At 35.7% G+C, this 20,799-nt stretch overlaps 1 protein-coding gene across 1 annotated transcript in view; it reads right to left on the bottom strand.

Moving 5' to 3' along the window:
- The window catches only part of LOC107601379 (histone deacetylase 4-like), a 200,749-nt gene extending 194,293 nt beyond the window's left edge, over positions 1 to 6,456 (bottom strand). Inside the window, exon 1 of the mRNA XM_016293542.1 lies at positions 6,319 to 6,456. Coding sequence (XP_016149028.1) covers positions 6,319 to 6,391 — 73 coding nt within the window. The 5' untranslated portion in view covers positions 6,392 to 6,456. The remainder of the gene's footprint in view (positions 1 to 6,318) is intronic.
- Between the last annotated feature and the right edge of the window lie 14,343 nt (positions 6,457 to 20,799).

The following is a 20,799-nucleotide window of genomic DNA, read 5'->3' as shown; positions in this document are numbered from 1 at the left end:
CTGCATGTTTTGCATGTCTCCTTAATCAAACACATCTGATTCAGATCATCAGCTCATTAGTAGAGACTCCAAGACCTGAAATTGGTGTGTCAGAGAAAGGAGACATATAAAATGTGCAGTGTTGGGGTGCCTCCAGGACCAGGGTTGGGAACCACTGATCGAATTCATAAAAACAGTCCGAGTGATTAATTCACAAATTGGCCTGATTTGGTTCAATTCACTGCCTCAATGATCCTGTTACAGTGGTTAGCAGCTCACTTCAGATGAAGACGACAAATGTTCTATGGGTATATATGGTGTCCACCGTCATCCTGGCATTCCTCATATGCTGTTTATAAAACATCACAGGTGGGAGCACATGGCTGCCATGTGCATGTGTGTGTAGTGTGAAAAAGGACAACATGTTTTCAGTAGGATGGTCCACCTCTGTGTGTGACAAACAGGATGGATGAGTCAGATGCTTCAATCGCTCACCCCTTCCTGTCCTTTTCGAACACGCTGTTAAACTCTGAGAGACACCAGGCATGTGCGTGCACACAGGTGTTCGCAGCGCCCAAAATTAACCTCACCACAGCTGCCAATGATGGTGAAATGACTAAATGTACTGTTTGAAATATTCCTTACTGGCCATTAAACTGAATTTTGCCTAAACAAATAATCCATATAATTGCTGTGCTATTTTTTTTTTTTAATATTTCTTTATTGATATTTTTTTTAAATATAATACACTACTAGTCAGATTTTGAAAAAAAGTCTCATGCTCACCAAGGCTGTATTTATTTGATCAAAAATACAGTAAAAACAGCAATATTGAGAAATATTATAAAAATTTAAAGTAACTGTTTTTTAAAAATACTTTATGCCTGTGATGCAAAGCTGAATTTTCAGCATCGTTACTCCAGTCTTCAGTGTCACATGATACGTCAGAAATCATAACATTATCCTCAATGTTGAAAACAGTTGTGCTGTTTGGTTTAATATTTTCATGGAAACATTTTTTTTAGGATTCTCTGATGAATAGAAAATTTAAAGACCAGCATTTATTTGAAAAAAAAATAATAATTGTATACATTATATTAGGGATGCGACGATCCGATATTCATATCGGGTATCAGCTCTGATTTTTCTCGGATCGGGTATCGGTCAGAGAGGGCCGATCCAAATCCGAGATTTTTTATTTATTTATTTTTTCCCCCGATTGTGTGAATTACTCTGTGTTACTTCTGAAGCCATATGTTAGCTTAATGTGAGCTACATATGAATATTTAAGTCCATACATTAAAGTTCACACAAACTCTTTTCTCCGCTGTGGCTGTCAGTCATTCATTCATCCTTTAAACCCTGGTCGCGTTCGGTTACAGCAGTCAGCTCAGTAAAGCTCTCTCCAAGATCATTCTGTGTTCCCATTATACTTGATTTGTAAATACATGCCTATGATTTTGCAAAAAGGACTTTATCTTCTTGCTGGAGTTTAATGTTGTTTTGTTACTTGCTACCGGGTGTCTGTGAGAACAAAACACGGGCGTAGAAAAGACTATAAATAGTTTTTAATGTGCACAGTAACTGAAATTTAAAACTGTTAAAAGAAAGGCTCAATAACTGTTGCACAGATATAATACACTACGCATCAATTTCTCTTCCCTTTGTGCTTTGCAGTTTTTAACACGAAGCGCTTACAATGTGCGCATCCAGTGTGCAGAATGATGCGTTTGAAGCAACTCGGCCATATTGACGCCATATTGCTTCAAGCGCATCATTCTGCACACCGGATGCACACATTGTAAGCGCTTTGTGCTCATAGACTGTATAAAAACAGTTTGTGCTGCACTGTATTTGTTTTGTCCTATCGTATCTATCCAATGTTGTTGCCTTATTAAAAAATATGCTATACATTCAAAAGAAATGTATTTTAATTTAATAGTATATACTTAACTTAAACATATATATGAATGTTTTTAATGAATGGATTTTATAATATAAATAGCAATGTGTAACATTTTACCATATTTAGTGCAACACTTTTATTTGTTCCCCACAAAATATAGTTTTTTCACTAAATGTTTGGATTTCTGAAATTATTGTGCACTGATTTTTTTAAAATAACTTTTGTTGCCGAATTATCCACTAACCTAGTTTATGATAAATTTTTGTCATAGATTATAAATATACACATATTTTTTCATATTTATTGTTTATTTCATTTTTCTTTATAATGAAGTAGTCTGTATCTAGTAGATTGTGAAAGAATGATTATCAGTTCCACACACAGAGATATATAAATTCTACATTTATTTAAATGAGGGGAAAAAACTTCACTGGTATCGGATCGGTATCGGTATCAGCCAATACCGAACCCTAGGTATCGGTATCGGAGGCCAAAAAGGCGGATTGGAGCATCCCTACATTATATAACATTGAATGTATACATATATTTTGATTTTGATTGTGACCTGGAAATGGCCTTCTTGTCACAATTGCGAGATAGAATCAGAAATACTGTATATATAATATAATATTGCTGCTATTGTGAAAATGAAAACATGCGTGTTGAAGAGAGACACCAAATGTATCAGAGCTAATATAAAGAGGCAGTATGGTGTTCAGTCAGACATGCATTCAAGCTCTGTTCATCTATCCATCTATATCAAATTTCCATCTGCAACAATTTCCAAGTATCAGGGTATCCTCCCGATAGTCAGTCTTTTCCTGAACATATTTTCTTGAGATTGACCCATACATCTCTGTCTCTCTCCTCAGGGCAGATAGGCCTCTGCTAGTGGGGCTTTCTCATCTAAAGGCCTCTCACTGGACTCAATCAACCATCTGCCCTCTAATCAAAGCACTGATTAAAAGATCCAGCACTCAGCAATGTCATCCAGATAATTAACGCCAATCCACAATATGCATTTCTCTGTATTCTGCCATAGATCCAAGCAGCAGTGCATCACACAGGGCACGTAAAGCTCGGTGTGCCGCCTCAGGGACGCACCGTGAGATAATGGCATGAGCCTGGGTGAATAACCCTGACAGTCGCCCTGATGAGAGCCAACAATCCTATACTAATTGCTAAATGTCTAAAGAGCCTGTGTACGGCAGATGTAATGGCAGGATGAGAGCAATTACAGAATAACAGAGTGCCTGGAAATAAAGCACAGCTAAGTAAGTCAGTGTGACTTCTCCATGACTTTTCCAGTTAGTTGTGATATCTGGATGAGGATTTTTTTTTTATTATTTAAACAGAGGTTGCACTCACTAAGAGCAATTTCTTGTCAATGAAATATTTTAGAGCATACTGGTAGGTCACAACCCAAAAATGGATCACTGACAGCAAGACTAAAACAAAGCAAATTGTGAATTATAAAATGCAACTAACCATTTCATTGTATGCAGTTAGGAATTAATTAGCAAAATAATGGCATAACTTTTAAAAGAGAAGAGAACATGCTTACCATATCTTTTGCTTTTAATAGTAAAGGCTGTGCATCCCCAAAAATATAGTTAAATAAAAATGTGAAAATATAAATATCTATAATTGAATTAATGAAAAAATGCAATTCATTATTTATACATTATAGAGATATTATTAAAATATATAACCTCCACCACGATGAGGTGAGAAAACGACAGTGGAAAGATAACCTTTAACCTGGAATAACCTACCCAACATTGTTCGGGAGGCAGACACACTCTTGCAGTTTAAATCTAGATTAAAGACCCATCTCTTTAACCTGGCTTACACATAACACACTAATACGCTTCTAATATTCAAATCCGTTAAAGGATTTTTAGGCTGCATTAATTAGGTCAACCGGAACCGGGAACACTTCTCATAACATACTATTTAAACTGAACTGAGCTGGATGATGACATCACTGAATTCAATGATGAACTGTCTTTAACTGAAAAAGTGTTTACTATTGTCATTTTGCATTATTGACACACTATTTTCCTAATTAATGCTGTTCAGCTGCTTTGACACAATCTGTATTGTTAAAAGCGCTATATAAATAAAGGTGACTTGACTTGACTTTACTCCACAACGGTTAGAAGCGAAAATGAGAAACTCGCTTTCAAAAGCTCCCAGCAGGCCTCAGAATATAATTTTAATAATATAATTTTATTATTTAAATTACATCGATTATAGAGACATATTATTATTTATTTAATTACACATTTATATTTCCTATAATTAATAAAAAAATACAATTAATTATTTATAGATTACATAAATATTATTTATATAATGCATACATTTTTCAGTTATTTTTTCATTACTTTTAAACCCAACGCAAAAAAAAGGAATGACTTATTTTGATGCAAGACCAGAAATGGTACGCAGTGGATGTCTGTCCACGTTTGGGTCATTCGTCTGGGTCCCCACAGCCTCAGGTGCCCTTGTCAATTCATGCTCCAGATCGTCTAAGAATAACACACATGCCCAGTCAAGCAGCACAAACAAGACAGACCTGACATATCACGGCTGACCTGATGTCACATCCTCTCAAGACTGTCTGCAGACAGAAAAATACACCATTACCAACAAATGCATTAAATTTAGGCTTTAAACGGCGATGTCTCCGCTGGCACTACACTACAAAAAGCATTAAAAGCACATCAAAGACTTCGAAAATGCTTCCCTCGTCCAACATACTCGTGCTGCAATTGCCCCAAATCCCACAGTTCCACCAATCTCCATTAATAACCAGCCGATCAGCTCATGGGAAATCACGTGGGCCCTAAAATTAACCCATTAGAAACATCACGCTCCTATTTTAGCCTGCGCTTCAGTCTGTACGGCAAAACATCCTGAGGGACTGCAATGCTCGTCTTTCAGCGGCACACATTCGCTCATCCGAAACTTCTGCTGCTCCAGAAAATTCAAATTAAATTTTGACATACAAAATATTTGACAATACTTATCATACAAGATGCTGACAAAACAGAGATGCTGTACAATGGCCACAATTGTCCATCTGCATAGTAACATAGAGAAACAAAAAAAAAACAGCTGAAGTGTGACATTAATTTTTTTATTTCATTATCATCAAATGTATTGTTAAAAAGGTGAATCTGTTACGAAAGCTGTGCTTTAAATAGCCTTCAAGATTTAAAATCGGGTGAACAGCAAAACTGACGTAGGTTGCATGCAAATCCACATTAAAAATAATTTTAAAAATGTTTTAAAAAATTGTACAAATTTAAAATACACCAGCATAAATAAAAACAAACAAACAAAAAAGATCAAATAAAAACAAAGTAATAAAATAAAATGATCACTAATTTAACTGGTTCTGAACTAGAGGGTCATGAGCTAAAATGAGTTGCAAATTACTTCTGATTATCATTTTTTTGTATAAATATATAAATAAATAAATATTTAACTTACAATAAACTAGCTAAATCAGGGAAAATTCAAATTAAATTTTGACATACAAAATATTTGACAATACTTATCATACAAGATGCTGACAAAACAGAGATGCTGTACAATGGCCACAATTGTCCATCTGCATAGTAACATAGAGAAACAAAAAAAAATAGCTGAAGTGTGACATTAATTTTTTTATTTCATTATCATCAAATGTATTGTTAAAAAGGTGAATCTGTTACGAAAGCTGTGCTTTAAATAGCCTTCAAGATTTAAAATCGGGTGAACAGCAAAACTGACGTAGGTTGCATGCAAATCCACATTAAAAATAATTTTAAAAATGTTTTAAAAAATTGTACAAATTTAAAATACACCAGCATAAATAAAAACAAACAAACAAAAAAGATCAAATAAAAACAAAGTAATAAAATAAAATGATCACTAATTTAACTGGTTCTGAACTAGAGGGTCATGAGCTAAAATGAGTTGCAAATTACTTCTGATTATCATTTTTTTGTATAAATATATAAATAAATAAATATTTAACTTACAATAAACTAGCTAAATCAGACAGATTCCAAAACAGAAAAAGAAAAACATAACTATTAAATAGATGGTTTACAAGGACATCACACTTCTGCTGATGTTAAGGCGTTAACAAAATAGAAAATTGTCCAATTTAGACTGCAAACATTAATACATTTCAATATTGGGTTAAGGAGATATTTGCTTCCTTTTGTACAATGTGTAAAATCTGCCTCTGATACAAAGCATATGACTAATCAACCATCCTGATACATCTCTAATAACAATAAAAGGCCACCATCATCATCTCATACAGAACAAAAGACAACACATTATTGAATGTGCAAGCTTATGAACTCCTGAAGAGAAAGAGCATGCATTATGAATGAGGAATCTCCAGCCTGATGGATTCGGATCAGGAGTACCTGGAAATGTCCTGACAGAGGCTGTAAAGACTTCTGAAAGCGTACAACAGGATGGTGAGGGAACGGCTGGCATCCACCCCCTTTATCGATGTGAAGCTTTTAAACTCCAATCGAACTGCCAGTAAAAATGAATAGATCTTTAAATAATGCTCTGGAGGGTGGCGATGCCAAATCTGGAGAGCCATCCAGGAAAAAGAGAGACAGGCAGCCTCTCCCTTTCTTCTCATTTTATTTTGACAGATATAAAGGGAGACGAAACACTGGAAACATCAGCGCTAATGTACTACTTTCACCCCTCGAGGAGCCTGAAAGTTTTTAAAAGAATCACTTTCCCAAGCGAGAAAAAGTAGCACAGTAGAAAACAATGAGGCGTGTTCGGAGAGCTGACAGAGGTGAAACGTTGTACAATAAAGCAGCACATTCCAGCTAATTACCAGATATTAGCCAATTCTTACATGTGGGTACCTCTGACGTCAAAACTGTACCTTCCCAGACTCTCTTTTTCCTCTCAGCCTTTTGCATAACGCTGCTTTTGGCAGCCGGTTCAGGTCATGAGATAACAGGCAAAACAGGACCTGCCTCCCTCTCGCTCACTACTCTCCAAACGGCACACACAAACCAACAAAGGATGCATATAGATTGCAAAGACTTTGTAAATGCACAGAACTAATAGAAATGCATTTACACAAGAATCAAAACCGGGAAACACTGATTGTTCAGACACTGAAATGTGCAAATGCAAAAATAAAATGCACTCAAAGAGGGTTTTAAGATAGTAATCAGATACCTCAGATACAATAATACGTCATAACTTCACCAATCTGCAAATAGGGGTGGGTGACATTTAACAACAATTTAGTGCATGACTTTTAAAACAACAAAAGACTCAAAGCAGCAACATTTGCATTACCAAATAAGAAAAATATGCATATGTAACAGTGAATAACTAAACTCCAATTTGAGTTACACTCCTTCAAAACAACCTTTTCCTTGTCTTAACTTGTTTGGGACATGTCCTGTTCTGTATTTTTACATTACTCCCTTTTCTTTGTTGTAAATAACATAAAACAGCCCTGCCTGACAGTCAAGTAGAACAAAACATATGATAAAGCCGAATTTCTACTGGTCATTTTTATGACACAATATGTTAGACAAGCATAGTGAAAAAAAATAAAATTGAAATTAAATTAAATTAAAGTTACCTAATATTTTTCCACTATTCTGCTTTGAAAGCAAGATTAAAACCTTATATACACAACAGCAAAAACATTAGTAAAAAGGGTGTATGTGCAACCCATAAAAAGTGTTATCCTTTTTCAGCAATTTTGATTATAATTTGAATTTGATTTGAATATTTTTTTAACAATTGCCTTTCACTTTCTTGAGTGAGCGATCACTTTCTTACATGGACTACACAATCAATAAACCAGTAAATTTTTTGCACATCCCTCCATGCAGAACTATTTCAATTGTGTGATACTGGAGGGGTTTCCTGCATACAGTTTGTCAGTGAACTGATTTGAAAACTTCAATTGTACTAATAGTTTTACGTTCATTGAAATAATAAATTTTAAATATGTCTCCAAATCCCTTTCCAGTCTCATAAACTTCAACAACCTGCCTTCTGTGGGTCTCAAACAGTTCTTGGCATGATGGCATCAAGTACTTAAAAGTTTAAGAACAACCTAGACCAGTTTATTATTCTTCTCAATTAATGGAAGTTAATTTAGATCTGAATCTACTAATTTAAGCATAGTAGTGAGCATGTATGGGGTGCACAAACTTTTTTCCTCACAAACGAAATGGCATTTCTATTTACTTAAGCTACAAAAATCGAAAAAAGTGTTATTTGTTAAATTAGATTCTATTGAAATGCCAATCCAGTATTTGCATGCATTTTATTGGAAAAAAAAAACATAGGGTGAATGTACTTTACCACAACAAAATTTATCAACCATCAGCTCATGTTCCTTCATGTTTACCTTCATGAAGCACGTGTAACAAGTAGCTGCTCCAGTTCTGAGTGGGCTGTGACGAAGGCGGAGAGCTTTTGCAAGAAGCCCACCTTAAGTCTGTTTGTTCTGCATTTCCACATTTGTGGCATAAAAGGGTCCAGAAGGGTTTTTGGTTGAGCCTGCGATGAGCTCATGAAATCTGGATCCCATCTGACAACCAAAGCCCCTCCAGCAGTTGCATCTAATCTGGGCAGAAGCAAACTTCTACGGCGTGACAACAATGATCGCAGATGTGTATGGCTCTGACCCTTCAGCAGCTGGACTAATGTTCAGAACGGTTGACCCAGGCCATCTCCTCTCGCAGCAGGAAGGATGAACCTTCACTCATAACACCAACATGTTTGGCTTGTTTAACAGCCTGGCCGTTTCCTTTCCCAGTGCTATGGGCGAGCGTTAATGAAGTTTCGCTGTAGAACAACAGAAGCAATTCAGGATGGAGGGGCGACACGGCCAGCCTGCCTCTTTCCAAAGCTCTTCCTACGCGCACCACTCAGCTCCATGGCAACTCGCAGCGAGAGGGCCGGCGTGTTACAATACGGGACTCTCACTTCCTGTCATAAAAGCCTCAGCGCTCTTTTTTTCGTGATCCTTTGTGAAACAATAACAGGCCTGTTTTGGTTTCCACACATATCGCTCAAGGTCGCGTCTCATCTGAACCTCCACTGCGAGGAGGTGAGAAAACGACAGTGGAAAGATAACCTTTACTCCACAACGGTTAGAAGCGAAAATGAGAAACTCGCTTTCAAAAGCTCCCAGCAGGCCTCAGAATCTAAAGAGGGTCTCCGACGGCACTTTCACATGACTCGAGTCAACTTGCTCAATGAGTCGGACTCTATGGAGCGAAGTCCTCAAAAGACTTCGACACTGACCTTTTGAAGTGCAGCCAATAATAATAGGACAATTCAAATTGTGTATTCAGTATGGCTTTGCGATAACGGGTCAAGGTCTGCACCTATAGGTTTGTGATATTCAAGCAATTTTGCATGGCCAATAATTAATAATTGTAGAAATGTATTTAAAAACCGAGCAAACTGTTTTAAAGGGGTCATATGACGATGTTAAAAATAACATGATTTTGTGTATTTGGTGTAATGCAATGTGTTTGCGCGGTTCAAGGTTCAAAAAACACATTATTTTCCACATACCGTACATTATTGTTTCGCCTCTCTTTTACAAAGCTCACCGTTCTGAAAAGGGTGCTGTGCTCTGATTGGCCAGCTATCCAGTGCGTTGTGATTGGCTGAATACCTCAAGCGTGTGACTGAAATGTTACGCCCCTTACCATATTTGGAAACACACAGCGTCTCCATGACGTGGCAGTGGTGGCAACTATACTACAGCGAGAATAAAAGTTACGGCTTCTTTCTTTGCGTAAACATTTGAGCGGTATTGTGAAAATCTTCCAACACAGTGATGTAGATGTGTGGGGGCATTTTAGGAAGGCGTGGACAAGTAATAACTTTTATAAAGAAGATCTCTTTGGGTTTGGGACTTCTTTTCATTAGACGTCTTTGCAACTTTACGGATCTTATAAATGCACAAACAGCCTGTAACACTCCAAAGACAAAGGAAAACTTGAAAATCGCATCATATGGCCCCTTTAAGAGATCCTGGAAAATCTCTGAAAAATCTCCCGAGCAAAAATATGCAATTTGGTGCTGTTGCTGATATTTATATGGCTAAAAAGAAATTAAATTCTTATAGCTTGTACTGTATATCAATAAAATCTTTAAAATCTTACAGAAAATGCATCATTTCTCACTCTGTATTTGTTAAAATGTTTTGGAAGGATGATATTTAAAGGCTTGATTTTATGATCAAAGCTCTGTAGTGTTTATTGTTAGAGGCAAATCATATAAAGCAATGCAATACTACGTGGATTGAGAGATGTACAAACTTTCCTTGAAAGCCTGATGGATCATACGTATTTGATACATTTTTAGCACGATCGTTCTAAATAAAAAAAATGATGCATAAATAAATACAGTAATTAAGTAAATCAATTTGCTTCAGTCCAGTAAGTGTTCAGCTTAAATACATTAGCCTACTAACAATATACAAGTTATTATATTACATATAAAAAAATCTGTACAGATTTCACAACAAAAGACACGTGAACCATGACCTAAAGGTGTACATTCTTACAATTATACTAAAAGGCCTTTTACTTGCTAAAAGAAAAAAACTGATTGTGTACAACAGGTTTTTCAGCAAAGTTTTGATCATGTTGATAATTCAGAGGCCTTAGAAACCTGTGCATCAAGACTTTACATTATTATTTACTTTATAGGGTTAAACAAGGCTTTGTCAAGCCAACATTCAAAGTTCTGACAAACTTTGCTTGTCTAGTTGTCATATGACTTTCAATTCAGTTGAACTCTACTTCCTTACTTTCAAATTCAAACCGCAATTCTGCAACTTGTTTGCTTCCTCAATTCAAATTCAGGAATTTAATTGGAATTTAAAAGACACTCTAAATTAAATTTTGAATGGCGCACAACCCTAGCGTCATCCAGTGACTGGTCAGTATAGTTCACCTGTAGCTTTAATTTGCAAACAATTGTATGTTGTGGTATTTTACAAATCCCAAATAATCACCTGAAGAGTGCAGAAAAATAACCTTTCTAAAAGTGGCGCCCTGATGAGGAATCATGTGAACGGACCTTGAAATTGAGCCGTCGCTCAGAATCACGTGCACTTCAGTCATTGGCTGGTCATTGCAGGAACTCTAAACAACAGGAATCTGCTGGTTTATGACATTTTATAAGCTTTTATAAGAGCCACAGACCACCTCGGCCTCTCCTCAAGCCCTTACCATCACTACAACAAAGCAGACTTCAAAAGGACTCTCTTTAGGAATTACTTAAATGTACATAAAAATTTCCCACATAAATGAGTAATGTTAATACAAGTGTGCTCGCTTTTGGGAAATGATCTCAATTTTCTTCCTGAAAGCCAGCATCCGGAATATAATCATTAGCAAGCATACTATTAGCATTGCTCATACTTAGGGTTAGTGATTTAAACAAACTACTAAACCCAAGTATTAAACTTTGACATGTACCTCATTCCAAACTGTAAGGGCTGTGAAAATATTGGCCCAGTAAGAAAACACCACAGAAACACCCAAACCACCCAAAACCTGCCTAGCAATCACAAAGCATCCCAAAAACCAAATGATCATTCTTATATAAGCACGATAGCTTTGTGTTGGCAAGTTTTGCAAGGAAAAGCATTGCTCACATGTTCTTCGGAAAATAAAAATGGAGCTAAAAATTAACACATTCAAAACATTTCAAGTTCAATTCTGGCTCCAGCCACTCCCCCATCATTTCCAGTCTTTGCTCTGCTTTCGCTGAATTAAAGTGGCAGAAGCTCCCCAAAAATGCAAATGTAATGGCACTGTCACTACAGGTTATATGACAAGCAAGAGATACCCATTACTTTCATTGCAGCGATGTTTTAATTATAAGTGCGGCTTTCTTAAATAGTCCCACCCCATACTGCGAGGGAACTAAAACCAGCAATTAGGAAGCCTGTGGATGACAGGTAGTGCTGCTAAGAATGCAGGGGGTGAATTCATATGAAGGACCTCATGCATACAATTATAAGATCAGAGTTACATTTCAAAGGAAATATTCAAATAAAATGTCACTGCTCTACTTTTATTCCTCTGACCTACTGAGCAAAGCACTTGGGTGGGTTGGTTTGGTTAAACATTAGGGCTAAATATAACAACGACAATTGTACAATCTCATAATTTTGTATCAGGCAGACTGACAAACTCAACAGTTAAATGGATTTCCATTGACTGTACACCAGTGATTCTGTCCAGATTTTGATGAAAATATTAGAAATTTCATATAAATTATGCCTGGATTAATACATGCTGTAAAAAAAGTTGTTAACTGTTGGATCATGATAGCTAATGCATTTAAACCATATTACCTTATTAAAATGTATTTAATAAATAGTCAATTTTATGCATTTAAAATAATATATGAATTCTAAACAATAAAACAAACAGTATGTCAAATCAACATTAATAATAATAATAATAATATTGATTTAACTGCACTGACACTAAGCTGAATAATGACACTAGCTGTTTGTAGCTGAATTTAACTCATTTCATAATTGATAAACTTTGCAAAACGGACAGTTATTGAAATTAATTGAAATGACAGTGATCTAAATTGAGCTGAATAACGATGTATAAATATAAACTTGTATAAACCATTACTGTATCTTCTGTAGAGCTGCTTTAATTGAATTATTCATAATTGATTAATGTTACAATATTAATAGGCAAGGCAAGTTTATATAGCACATTTCATACACAATGGTAATTATGTAAAAGTGCTTTACATAAAAGGAATTTTTTAAATCATTAAAAAAAATAATCACAATAGTGTCATTTTACGGCTTTGAAACAATCTGTATTGTAACAGCCTCTCTTTATGACAGAAAAGGCATTGCTTTCACAAATGTTTAGGCTCATGGGCCTCTAATTAGAGTAATGATCACAATTGTGCCACAAAAGTGAATGGGCATCAAACTGACGTGTTTCGTTGCATGATTAATAGCCACACACTTACAGAGAAAAGCTTGTTTGTTTACAGTAAACTGCACAAAGGCAATGGCATCAGCGGCAGGTTGAATTGACACAGGCCAATGAGGGCAATCGCAGGACCTGCTTCTCCCTTGCTCTTTCTCAACTCATTCACCAAAGCAAGGCATTTGAAGAACTAAAGCGTCTAGTAGTGCTGGCAGCTGGTCAATACCGTCACTGCTGTGTGGGAGGGCTGTTCCTGTTCCTTCAGGCCTGGCCCTGTTTCCCACAATCCTGTTCTGCTTTGGGTAGGAGACTGCGACCTAGAGGTCACCTAACCCAGGAGCCCAAACATGAGAAGTTTGATTGCATGAGAGAAGAACAATGGTGTGTAAAGACGCTGAATCTATACAGTCCTTTCAGAAGAGTGCTGACGCTGTAATGAGCGCATTCATGCTTGAAATGCGTTCAGGCTGAATGGAGCAGAATTAGTATGAGGGAGGGACCCAAAGAAGATGGAAAACAAGTGAACAGTTAAAAGTGAAGTGGGGCATTTTAAATAATTACCGTTTTTGTAAGTTCCAAACAATCCCACCGTCTCCGAACAGATAGTCACATTGAAAACTCAAGGTCGAGTCAACGATCTTATGTCTGGGTCCAGACTGGTTGCTATTTAGTACTGTACTGCAAGTATAAGGCACAAAATGTACCCTTCACATTTTAAAGAAAACATACATGGGTTTAGTTTGAAGTGACAAAGATTAACAACATTATAACCAAGATTTTTACATTTTCTGTGTAAAACACCACCGTGATGCTGAGTGTTTGGTTACCAAGCCACGTAAACACAGTTGATTACGTCTTAAGTGAACGTAAACAGCAGGGAGAACGTGTATCAGTACATTGCATCCATTGCAGCTGTGCATTCGGTTCTAAAGGGACAGCAGCCTAATTTAGTTGCTATTGTCCGAGTCATTGATGTTAATCAAGCAACAACAGAAAGACAGAAAATCACACACTGCTCTTGACTGAATCACTTTAGTAGCACTTAAGATGAATCTAAATTTATTTATAGAAATAAATATGTCTGCTTGAAAGAATGAAGAATATGGTAAACAAGTTGCTTTAAGGATACATAATTAACCTATATAACCATTGGTATATAAGAAGACCATGTTCTTGTTCTTTATGAGAAGTGGTTTTATTTCATTTTAACATAAAGGCATGTTGTGTGTCACCGCATTAAATCAGTGTCTATCATGATCAAATCTTAATATCAAACCTAAATAATGAGCTTGGAAATTTTAGAGAAATGCTTAATAAATGCACTGTAACTAAACCCATTAGATTTTAGCCGACTACATTTACTGTAGATTTAGTTACTAGTTAGTATAGTTAGTTATTACTAAAATGCCATTTAGTTTTAGTCATAATTTAGTAATCTGAATTGTTTTTAAATATCATAAGATTTTAGTCGACTAAAACTAGACTAAAACAATTCAGGTGACTAAAATATGACTAAAACTAAAAGGCATTTTAGTCAAAAGACTATGACTAAAACAATCAAAATTTGCTGTTAAAATTAACACTGTTGTACAGCATGTTAAAGCAGTGGCATGTTACAATAGCTAAGGTGTTTTGGGTTGTTACTAAGATGTTACTAAGGCACTGTGGGTGGTTGTCAAGCATTGTTATGTGGTTGCAAATATGTTTGGACTGGGTTTTAATGTCTGAACATTGCTATGGACTTCTGAGTATTTCATAGCATTTTTTAAAAGTGGTGACATGTTAATACTGTTTGGATGGTTGCTAGGATGGTATAAGGTGCTGTGGGTGGTTCGTGTTCTGACTGGGTTATAGCATGTTTCTATATGTTTCTACTGAGTGTTTTATGGTATGTTTCTAAAGCAGTGGGATGTTACTATAGGGTGTTCTGTGTGGTTGCCAGAATGTTGCTACACTGCAACACTGCAAACATTGTTAATTTTTGTATAAAAAATCCCATTTACTTGAGAAGCAACATTGAATAATATTGTATATCTTTATATCTTTAATATTTAGTTGCAGTGCACTGGCAGATTTGTATCATTTTATTTGAAGTACACACCAGTTAAAGACGAGTGAAAGTTTTTGTCTGTTTATCATTCATCAGGTAAAAAAAAAAATCATTGCAGGTCAGATCACTTAAAAAAAACAAATAGCACACCACTACACACTAAGCTATTTGATATGAGGTATCATTCATCCCAAGTACAAACAAGTTATATCAACATTCAATGCTGTAATAATATTGTTCAAACCCCTCAGCATGAGTCAAAGTACTAGTAACGGTTAACTTAGCAAATTGAACTATCAACATATGTCCTTAATTTCCAAACACTGACACTATTCATGTCACTCAACACCACCAAAGACATCAATCTCAGATTTGGGATTTGAGACACTGACATACTAACCATCCCTCCCTGTTCCCTGTGCGTGATCTGGTCTCTCTGTCCTGAGATTATCGTGCTGACCACTGTCACGTCTGAAGCCAGGCAGGATAAAAACAGGAGGACGATTGCACACAAAGCAATGTAATAATCTGGGATGACGCTTTTACATTAGTCCTTACATTTTTTTTATGCTGCATTTTTTGTTAGATTAATGTACCTCAAATCCTCAGAGCACTTAAAACTATGGTGGATATGGAGGCATCAGGAGTAAATTGGAATATTTCTTCTTGCATCATATAAGAGAACTAGATTTAAGGCAGAAACAACGTTAGAGTGGGACAAATGCAGAGATATTAGAACAACACAACAACGCAAAAGTATAGACACGCTTTCTCATGTTAAAAACCTTTCGATATAAAGGCTTTTGCATAAATGTAAAATAAAATAAAATAAAACAAAATTGATTTTTATTTATATATATATATATATATATATATTTTTTTTTTTTTTTTTTTTTTTTTTTTTTAATTTTATATTTTTCACCTGAAGAGTGCAGAAAAATAACCTTTCTAAAAGTGGCGCCCTGATGAGGAATCATGTGAACGGACCTTGAAATTGAGCCGTCGCTCAGAATCACGTGCACTTCAGTCATTGGCTGGTCATTGCAGGAACTCTAAACAACAGGAATCTGCTGGTTTATGACATTTTATAAGCTTTTATAAGAGCCACAGACCACCTCGGCCTCTCCTCAAGCCCTTACCATCACTACAACAAAGCAGACTTCAAAAGGACTCTCTTTAGGAATTACTTAAATGTACATAAAAATTTCCCACATAAATGAGTAATGTTAATACAAGTGTGCTCGCTTTTGGGAAATGATCTCAATTTTCTTCCTGAAAGCCAGCATCCGGAATATAATCATTAGCAAGCATACTATTAGCATTGCTCATACTTAGGGTTAGTGATTTAAACAAACTACTAAACCCAAGTATTAAACTTTGACATGTACCTCATTCCAAACTGTAAGGGCTGTGAAAATATTGGCCCAGTAAGAAAACACCACAGAAACACCCAAACCACCCAAAACCTGCCTAGCAATCACAAAGCATCCCAAAAACCAAATGATCATTCTTATATAAGCACGATAGCTTTGTGTTGGCAAGTTTTGCAAGGAAAAGCATTGCTCACATGTTCTTCGGAAAATAAAAATGGAGCTAAAAATTAACACATTCAAAACATTTCAAGTTCAATTCTGGCTCCAGCCACTCCCCCATCATTTCCAGTCTTTGCTCTGCTTTCGCTGAATTAAAGTGGCAGAAGCTCCCCAAAAATGCAAATGTAATGGCACTGTCACTACAGGTTATATGACAAGCAAGAGATACCCATTACTTTCATTGCAGCGATGTTTTAATTATAAGTGCGGCTTTCTTAAATAGTCCCACCCCATACTGCGAGGGAACTAAAACCAGCAATTAGGAAGCCTGTGGATGACAGGTAGTGCTGCTAAGAATGCAGGGGGTGAATTCATATGAAGGACCTCATGCATACAATTATAAGATCAGAGTTACATTTCAAAGGAAATATTCAAATAAAATGTCACTGCTCTACTTTTATTCCTCTGACCTACTGAGCAAAGCACTTGGGTGGGTTGGTTTGGTTAAACATTAGGGCTAAATATAACAACGACAATTGTACAATCTCATAATTTTGTATCAGGCAGACTGACAAACTCAACAGTTAAATGGATTTCCATTGACTGTACACCAGTGATTCTGTCCAGATTTTGATGAAAATATTAGAAATTTCATATAAATTATGCCTGGATTAATACATGCTGTAAAAAAAGTTGTTAACTGTTGGATCATGATAGCTAATGCATTTAAACCATATTACCTTATTAAAATGTATTTAATAAATAGTCAATTTTATGTATTTAAAATAATATATGAATTCTAAACAATAAAACAAACAGTATGTCAAATCAACATTAATAATAATAATAATAATATTGATTTAACTGCACTGACACCAAGCTGAATAATGACACTAGCTGTTTGTAGCTGAATTTAACTCATTTCATAATTGATAAACTTTGCAAAACGGACAGTTATTGAAATTAATTGAAATGACAGTGATCTAAATTGAGCTGAATAACGATGTATAAATATAAACTTGTATAAACCATTACTGTATCTTCTGTAGAGCTGCTTTAATTGAATTATTCATAATTGATTAATGTTACAATATTAATAGGCAAGGCAAGTTTATATAGCACATTTCATACACAATGGTAATTATGTAAAAGTGCTTTACATAAAAGGAATTTTTTAAATCATTAAAAAAAATAATCACAATAGTGTCATTTTACGGCTTTGAAACAATCTGTATTGTAACAGCCTCTCTTTATGACAGAAAAGGCATCGCTTTCACAAATGTTTAGGCTCATGGGCCTCTAATTAGAGTAATGATCACAATTGTGCCACAAAAGTGAATGGGCATCAAACTGACGTGTTTCGTTGCATGATTAATAGCCACACACTTACAGAGAAAAGCTTGTTTGTTTACAGTAAACTGCACAAAGGCAATGGCATCAGCGGCAGGTTGAATTGACACAGGCCAATGAGGGCAATCGCAGGACCTGCTTCTCCCTTGCTCTTTCTCAACTCATTCACCAAAGCAAGGCATTTGAAGAACTAAAGCGTCTAGTAGTGCTGGCAGCTGGTCAATACCGTCACTGCTGTGTGGGAGGGCTGTTCCTGTTCCTTCAGGCCTGGCCCTGTTTCCCACAATCCTGTTCTGCTTTGGGTAGGAGACTGCGACCTAGAGGTCACCTAACCCAGGAGCCCAAACATGAGAAGTTTGATTGCATGAGAGAAGAACAATGGTGTGTAAAGACGCTGAATCTATACAGTCCTTTCAGAAGAGTGCTGACGCTGTAATGAGCGCATTCATGCTTGAAATGCGTTCAGGCTGAATGGAGCAGAATTAGTATGAGGGAGGGACCCAAAGAAGATGGAAAACAAGTGAACAGTTAAAAGTGAAGTGGGGCATTTTAAATAATTACCGTTTTTGTAAGTTCCAAACAATCCCACCGTCTCCGAACAGATAGTCACATTGAAAACTCAAGGTCGAGTCAACGATCTTATGTCTGGGTCCAGACTGGTTGCTATTTAGTACTGTACTGCAAGTATAAGGCACAAAATGTACCCTTCACATTTTAAAGAAAACATACATGGGTTTAGTTTGAAGTGACAAAGATTAACAACATTATAACCAAGATTTTTACATTTTCTGTGTAAAACACCACCGTGATGCTGAGTGTTTGGTTACCAAGCCACGTAAACACAGTTGATTACGTCTTAAGTGAACGTAAACAGCAGGGAGAACGTGTATCAGTACATTGCATCCATTGCAGCTGTGCATTCGGTTCTAAAGGGACAGCAGCCTAATTTAGTTGCTATTGTCCGAGTCATTGATGTTAATCAAGCAACAACAGAAAGACAGAAAATCACACACTGCTCTTGACTGAATCACTTTAGTAGCACTTAAGATGAATCTAAATTTATTTATAGAAATAAATATGTCTGCTTGAAAGAATGAAGAATATGGTAAACAAGTTGCTTTAAGGATACATAATTAACCTATATAACCATTGGTATATAAGAAGACCATGTTCTTGTTCTTTATGAGAAGTGGTTTTATTTCATTTTAACATAAAGGCATGTTGTGTGTCACCGCATTAAATCAGTGTCTATCATGATCAAATCTTAATATCAAACCTAAATAATGAGCTTGGAAATTTTAGAGAAATGCTTAATAAATGCACTGTAACTAAACCCATTAGATTTTAGCCGACTACATTTACTGTAGATTTAGTTACTAGTTAGTATAGTTAGTTATTACTAAAATGCCATTTAGTTTTAGTCATAATTTAGTAATCTGAATTGTTTTTAAATATCATAAGATTTTAGTCGACTAAAACTAGACTAAAACAATTCAGGTGACTAAAATATGACTAAAACTAAAAGGCATTTTAGTCAAAAGACTATGACTAAAACAATCAAAATTTGCTGTTAAAATTAACACTGTTGTACAGCATGTTAAAGCAGTGGCATGTTACAATAGCTAAGGTGTTTTGGGTTGTTACTAAGATGTTACTAAGGCACTGTGGGTGGTTGTCAAGCATTGTTATGTGGTTGCAAATATGTTTGGACTTGGTTTTAATGTCTGAACATTGCTATGGACTTCTGAGTATTTCATAGCATTTTTTAAAAGTGGTGACATGTTAATACTGTTTGGATGGTTGCTAGGATGGTATAAGGTGCTGTGGGTGGTTCGTGTTCTGACTGGGTTATAGCATGTTTCTATATGTTTCTACTGAGTGTTTTATGGTATGTTTCTAAAGCAGTGGGATGTTACTATAGGGTGTTCTGTGTGGTTGCCAGAATGTTGCTACACTGCAAAATATATGCCATTGTTAATTTTTGTATAAAAAATCCCATTTACTTGAGAAGCAACATTGAATAATATTGTATATCTTTAATGCAAGTATATTTAGTTGCAGTGCACTGGCAGATTTGTATCATTTTATTTGAAGTACACACCAGTTAAAGACGAGTGAAAGTTTTTGTCTGTTTATCATTCATCAGGTAAAAAAAAAAAATCATTGCAGGTCAGATCACTTAAAAAAAACAAATAGCACACCACTACACACTAAGCTATTTGATATGAGGTATCATTCATCCCAAGTACAACCAAGTTATATCAACATTCAATGCTGTAATAATATTGTTCAAACCCCTCAGCATGAGTCAAAGTACTAGTAACGGTTAACTTAGCAAATTGAACTATCAACATATGTCCTTAATTTCCAAACACTGACACTATTCATGTCACTCAACACCACCAAAGACATCAATCTCAGATTTGGGATTTGAGACACTGACATACTAACCATCCCTCCCTGTTCCCTGTGCGTGATCTGGTCTCTCTGTCCTGAGATTATCGTGCTGACCACTGTCACGTCTGAAGCCAGGCAGGATAAAAACAGGAGGACGATTGCACACAAAGCAATGTAATAATCTGGGATGACGCTTTTACATTAGTCCTTACATTTTTTTTATGCTGCATTTTTTGTTAGATTAATGTACCTCAAATCCTCAGAGCACTTAAAACTATGGTGGATATGGAGGCATCAGGAGTAAATTGGAATATTTCTTCTTGCATCATATAAGAGAACTAGATTTAAGGCAGAAACAACGTTAGAGTGGGACAAATGCAGAGATATTAGAACAACACAACAACGCAAAAGTATAGACACGCTTTCTCATGTTAAAAACCTTTCGATATAAAGGCTTTTGCATAAATGTAAAATAAAATAAAATAAAACAAAATTGATTTTTATTTATATATATATATATATATATATATATATATATATTTTTTTTTTTTTTTTTTTTTAATAATTTTTTTTCACAAA

This window comes from Sinocyclocheilus grahami, unplaced genomic scaffold (assembly GCF_001515645.1).
Source record: "Sinocyclocheilus grahami isolate Dianchi unplaced genomic scaffold, SAMN03320097.WGS_v1.1 scaffold304.1, whole genome shotgun sequence".
NCBI lineage: Eukaryota > Metazoa > Chordata > Actinopteri > Cypriniformes > Cyprinidae > Sinocyclocheilus > Sinocyclocheilus grahami.
Note: the sequence above shows the minus strand (reverse complement) of the source record. Positions and strands in the feature narration are given on the sequence as shown.